The 6,000-nt window shown below is 40.4% G+C and overlaps 1 protein-coding gene across 1 annotated transcript in view; it reads right to left on the bottom strand.

Moving 5' to 3' along the window:
- Positions 1–344: 344 nt before the first annotated feature.
- The window catches only part of LOC109935930 (probable E3 ubiquitin-protein ligase HERC3), a gene marked incomplete at its 3' end in the record, with an annotated part of 31,812 nt that continues 26,156 nt past the window's right edge, over positions 345–6,000 (bottom strand). The window contains exons 8-10 of the mRNA XM_048621492.1: positions 5,441–5,598; positions 2,642–2,718; positions 345–457 (exon numbers count right to left, since the gene is read on the bottom strand). Coding sequence (XP_048477449.1) covers positions 345–457; positions 2,642–2,718; positions 5,441–5,598 — 348 coding nt within the window. The remainder of the gene's footprint in view (positions 458–2,641; positions 2,719–5,440; positions 5,599–6,000) is intronic.

Here is a 6,000-nt window from a genome sequence, read left to right as displayed (position 1 = left end):
GAAATGGACTGAGTGCACTTTGTCTTAAATTCTCTTTTCCTTTATTATATTATTGTGGTAGCAGTCTTATTCTGAACCTTTTTTTTTAACCTTTCTAATTTATTATTGATTTTGTATTTTTGAAGGCTTGTAATGGTAAACGTTTCATTTTTTTTTTTTTAAAAACTTTTTTGGGTTTTGTTTCCTGGGAATTTGTACTGAAGAATCTGTACATGGTACCTTGGTACCTCAGATGCTGTAAACTTTTCACTGTACTCATGTGAGTACATGTGACAATAAAGCTAATTCAATCCAATCCAATTAAGACATTTGTCCCCAGTAATCAGAGCTAGGTCAAGACTTACTTAAGTACGTCCTTCCCTGAAAGGCCTAGCATCCATCGATTCATGTTGCTATTGATTATCCTGACACATTTCAAAGGATCCAAACAGCGGAAATCATCAGGGACTTGTGAATTCTGGAAGAATACATAAAGTACGTGAAGTTGAGATGAAAAGAAGGAAAATATGATGTCATAAATGTGTGCTGAATTCAAAACATGACAAAAATCTCCTGCTGCTCAACTCTGATGTTTTAAGAGCAAAAGACATTGCAGAGAAGTAGGCCATTCAGCCCATTTAAGTCTGCTCTGCAATTCAATTAGATCATGGTTGATCTGGTTTTATCACAGAGATTCAAGTCAAAACACCCTCCACTTCAAAACTTCACTAAACCTATAAACAGATTTTTGGCATGTATTCCAGACACACACAGACAGATGTTGTGGTTGGTTGACTCGCCGAGCTGGTTCGTTGTTCCGCAGACATTTCATTACCCTGCTGGGTAACATCAGAACAGCCTCCGATGAAGCGCTGTTGTGTTTTCCCGCCTGTTATTTGAACTCTGTGTTATTTGAACTCTGGTGAATTGACTCCAGAGTTCAAATAACAGGCGGGAAAACACAACAGCACTTCATCTGAGCCTGCACTGATGATGTTACCCAGCAGGGTAATGAAATGTCTGCGGAACAACGAACCAGCTGGGTGAGCCAACCAACCACAACATCCACAACCTGAGCTACAAATCTACTCTAAAACCTTAGATACACACAATCACATCAATGCAGCTAAAGCCAAGCAAGACCGTAGGTTGAGCTGTAAGTATTCATAATAAAGGGGAAAGCCACCAATTCATCATGAAGACAGAATATTATTTGCTGATTAAAACCTAACCAAATTCTCAAGCCTGCAAAATCCTGCATCACAGAAACAAAGAAAGGAGTTTTAATTCTACCGGAGAACAGTAACATCTCTGTAGGAGGCCACTCAGCCTGTTAAACCTGTGCCAACTCCAACCAAGGATAATTTAGACCATCCTACTCCCCACCCTTTCTTAGTTTTCATTATTTTGCAGATGAAGACAATGCAAAGTATCTTTATTTAAAATTCCCATCACTGCTGTTGCATAAACCAACACTGCAGCAAATTTGCAGCCAGGAAGGTCCCACAGACAGCAATGAGAAATGATGAGCTACTTCGTTCCCACCGTTTCTGGTTTGCAGCCTCACAACACTGAACTGGCAATCTAGCCAAGGATCCAGCAAAAGAGAATTCAAATCCCCACCACTGAAGTCTGAGACTTTCAATTTATTTCAATGAAGAGCTGGTGTCAGTCTGAGTGATCTTGAAACAGTTGGGTCATCCCAAAACCCAAACTTTTGGAAATAATATCTTCCATCCTTACCCTGTCTGGTGAATACCTAACTCTAGACCCACTCTACTATAGCTGACTACGCTCCAAAATGGTCTAGCCAGCTACAAGGATGGCCAAGGGATAGATAGTACAAGCGAAGAGCAGGTACAAAATGGCACATCATAGTGACACTCTGCCATCTAGTCCCCACTTGTGCTTTTATCAGTATTCGTTTCTGTGTATGTTTTAAGGGGTTAAAGTGAAAAGGTGCTTTAATTTAAGCTGACCATTGCTAGATAATAACCACTCCAGCACTGGACAAATTATTGTTCTAATATTTGTGTGAAGGAGCTGACACGTCATCCAAATTGCTCACAGATTTAAAATCTTAGCTAATTAAATTTAAACAAAAACAGAAAATCTGCATTTTAAAAATGTCATAGTTTGTAAATTTGCATTTCTTATTCCACTTGTCTAAATCTCCATCATTCAAAACTATTAATGGGAATCCCTATTAAAATACAGAATACATGAAGGTCAGTAGAGTCCACATTCATAAAAATACAGGAGCAGGACATTCAGCTCTTTCATTCATTGAACACACTGATATTTTCACTTCAATACCATTTCCCTGCACTATCCCATATCCCTTGATGTTTTTAATGTGTAGATAATCGATCAAATCCAAACTTGAACAGACTCAACAAGGCAGCTTTTACCACTCTGAGACGGAGAATTCCAAAGAGTCACCACGCTCTGAGTGAAGAGCTCCCCTGCCTCTCATTCTTCCATGGCCTGTCCTTGAAACTGAGACTGTATTCCTGGCTCTAGACCATCACTTAATGAGAATGAATTGAAAGTTACCATTTCCCATTGTCCTTCAACGCATCCCCTCGACCTTTAAATCAAGGGATCACTTTAAATCACTTTAGAAGCATTGACCTGGGTTTTTAAATGGGTTTGGTCTCACCTCCTGGTGAAAGAATAGGGCGAAACTCTGATCACCTCCACAGCAAACATGTTTCAGCACACGATACATGGACTGATCTGCCGATAGATCAAAGCAAGTCTCAACACACACAGCAGCTTATGGTTCAGAAAACACCGCTAGATTAAAATCATCAACAATTCACTGGATTCAATCTTGAGACTCACAAAACACCCACCCAACAAGGGATCTTTCAACATGCAGAAATTATCCTTTAGGCTATTGGCACAGGGCGCACTGTACTAGAAAGCACAAATGCATCAGGGTCTGTCCTGGGATATTTTTCTAATTTATCTCATAGAGGGTAATGGTTCTGAAAATGTTAAAGTTGGAGACTATCGAGCTCCACCTATCTGGTGATACGATACATAAGACAATAAAATCTTGAAGCAGAATTAGGCCATTTGATCCATCGAGTCTGCTCTGCCAATCGATCATGGCTGATATGTTTACAACCTCATTGTCCTGCCTTCTCCCCATAATCTTTGATACCCTTACTAATCAAAAACTTACCTATCGCTGTTTGGGTGGGGAAAAGAGATCAAGATTCCAATGGAGACAGATGTATCACCATTGTCTCCTGTTGCTGTCATTATTATTTCCAACTAGCCAACATGATTTGCACCTATTGCTATCATGCAATAAATGACATCTTGTTAAAACAAGTGCCTCTTCTTGTTAAGACTCACTGATGGTCCTCTAACATTGTTATCCAAATAGGTCCTTGGACTCAGTATGGAGGGATCGGCCTTTAGAGAGCACTTCAGGGGCTGCGGTGCTTTGACATGCCAGATAATGTTATTCTGATTGATTTTAATAAGTTTTCATTCTAGATTTGTAAGTTTCCATTAAATTTTGTTTCTGTTACAGACTCCCACCAGGGGCTATTTGATTTGATTATTGTTTTCTTTTAAGAGAGCAGAATCAAGATTCTTCAGAGACCAGGGGGCACCACAGGGTCTGGAATGTATTATCACCCCAGATAGTGGTATTTTAATTTGATTTTGTTTCGGTTATACTGCCCCACCAGGGGCTGTTTAATCCATTAAAGTTCTTTTCATAAGATTGTAAAATAGAAAACTGTCATTTAATTGGTTTATTTTTAACAAAAACAAGAATAAAAAAGAAAGTCATGACAGCTCTCTACCCCTACCATTAGTCAGTACACCAATCTATATCAAATGAAGGGGATTAATCTTAGGGAAGGAGATCCTGTTCAAAAAGCTTAGAAAGTAGAATCTCAGCATCAACAATTTGTCAAAGGGGAAGCAATTCCACAATCATATCACAGCCTGCACTAAACCCCAAATCTATATTACCAGTGCTGGCATTACTTAAGGAATCACGTCTCTGCGTTTTTTCAGACTTGACTCAAAATGTATAATTATAGGGGCTGAATGTGGCTTAAAGTTAAAGGAGCTGGTACACATGATACCCGCCTTCTCACCTTCCTGAGGAACAGCTTGAGGTTGAATTGCCACAATTTTCAAACAGCGAGATACTATAAGCAGGAGATGATTGACCCTCTTTTCTGCTTTGGCAGTAATTGCACGTTGGCCAGGACAGTAGGTGCTGTGGTCCACCAGCAGCTTTGACATCTGACTGAGCATTCAATTCAACTCAATTCATGAAATCTTAATCAGTGACTTAATCAAAGAACTATTGTTGATTGTTGCAAAAAAGTACCTCATCTGGTTCACTAAAGTCCTTTCGGAGGTCGGTTTGCTCAGGTGACTGAACGGCTGTTTTGCAATGCGGAGTAAACCAGCAGTGTGGACTCAATTCCTGCACTGACTGAGGTTACTATGAAGGACCCTCCTTCTCAAGTTTTCCCCTCACCTCAAGTTAAACCACCACCAGTCATCTTTCTCCCATGGGAAAGCAGCCCCGTGGTCTGGTAGAAACATGGCGACTTTACATTTAAGAAGGAGATCTGCCATCCTTACCTGGTCTGGCCTACAAGTGATTTCAGAACCACAGCACTGTGGTTGACTCTTAAATGCCCTCTGAAACAGCCCAGCAAGCCTCTCAGTTGTACTAAACTGCTCAAGGGCAATTAATGATTAGCAATAAATGTTGGCCTCATCAGTAACTCCCGCATCCCATGAAATCCAATACACAGAATCATATAATCATAGAATCCCTACAGTGCGGAAAGAGACCATTTGGCCCATCGAGTCCGCACTGACCCTCTGAAGAGCATCCCACCCAGATGTAGCCCAACACTGTATCCCTTAACTCTACATTTACCATGGCTAATCCAGCTAGCCTTTTCTGAACACTACAGACAATTTAACATGGCCAATCCACCTAACCTGCATGTCTTTGGACTGTGGGAGGAAACTGGAGCACCTGGAGGAAACCCCAGCACATATGGGGAGAATGTGCAAACTCCACACAGACAGTCGCCCGAGGGTGGGATCGAACCCAAGTCCCTGGTGCTGTGAGGCAGCAGCACTAACCATTGAGAGAGAGAGAGAAAAAAAAATCGACAATTTCACAAGTTAATTATGAAGGATTGCAATTGGTACAACTTTGCAAAATCAGAAATATTATCAAAACTGATAACTAACAGAAGATGCTGCTTGGCCTGCTGTGTTCATCCAGCCCTGCACCTTGTTGTCTCTGTAACTAACAGAAGGAGGTAGCTTCCTGCTAAAACTAGGCCAGGATAAACTGAAACACCTCGCTCTTGAGGTGGAGGGTGAATTATACTCACACTGAATATAAGGGGAAGAAATTGCATTGCTCAATCCAGGGCAGCCTTGAAACTTCACTCACCGTTAGGATGTGGCTTGTGTGTGTGAGTTACCCAGTTTCCAGCTACTTTGTGTGGAACCTGAGAGTTAACTGTATGTCCCGATCCTAACTGGCCTCTGTTGCCACGTCCAAATGCATAGAGTAAGCCTGAAGAAGGGACAAAGGCAAGCGTGTGCTGTCTGGAACAAGGAAGAACATGTTACAACAATACTGTGCTTCAAACTTGATATACTCTGCTGCACTTGGCATCTGACCTTTATTAATAATTTGTACATTTTATTCATTGCTTTGATCAATTTAAAGTAGTTTAACCTATTGATTAAATTAACCAAATTAATTATTTTTCTTAAATCAAGACAATAATCTGCATTTCTTTTCTGAAATATTCTAATCTATTATTAAAGCTTCCTGGGTAAATTTATGTAAAGATGGCCCTTTGTATCTTTTGCCAGATTCTTTTAAAGACACAAAGAAATAGCAGGTCAAGCAAATATTAGCTTAGTCACAGAGACAATTTAAAGACCTGTTGAAATTGACTAAACATTGCGACTCAGAGATTGGCACATTAGTGAAAGATGCAA

The sequence above is a fragment of the Rhincodon typus genome, unplaced genomic scaffold, assembly GCF_021869965.1.
Source record: "Rhincodon typus isolate 14 unplaced genomic scaffold, sRhiTyp1.1 hic_rhity00000712, whole genome shotgun sequence".
Classification (NCBI taxonomy): domain Eukaryota; kingdom Metazoa; phylum Chordata; class Chondrichthyes; order Orectolobiformes; family Rhincodontidae; genus Rhincodon; species Rhincodon typus.
Note: the sequence above shows the minus strand (reverse complement) of the source record. Positions and strands in the feature narration are given on the sequence as shown.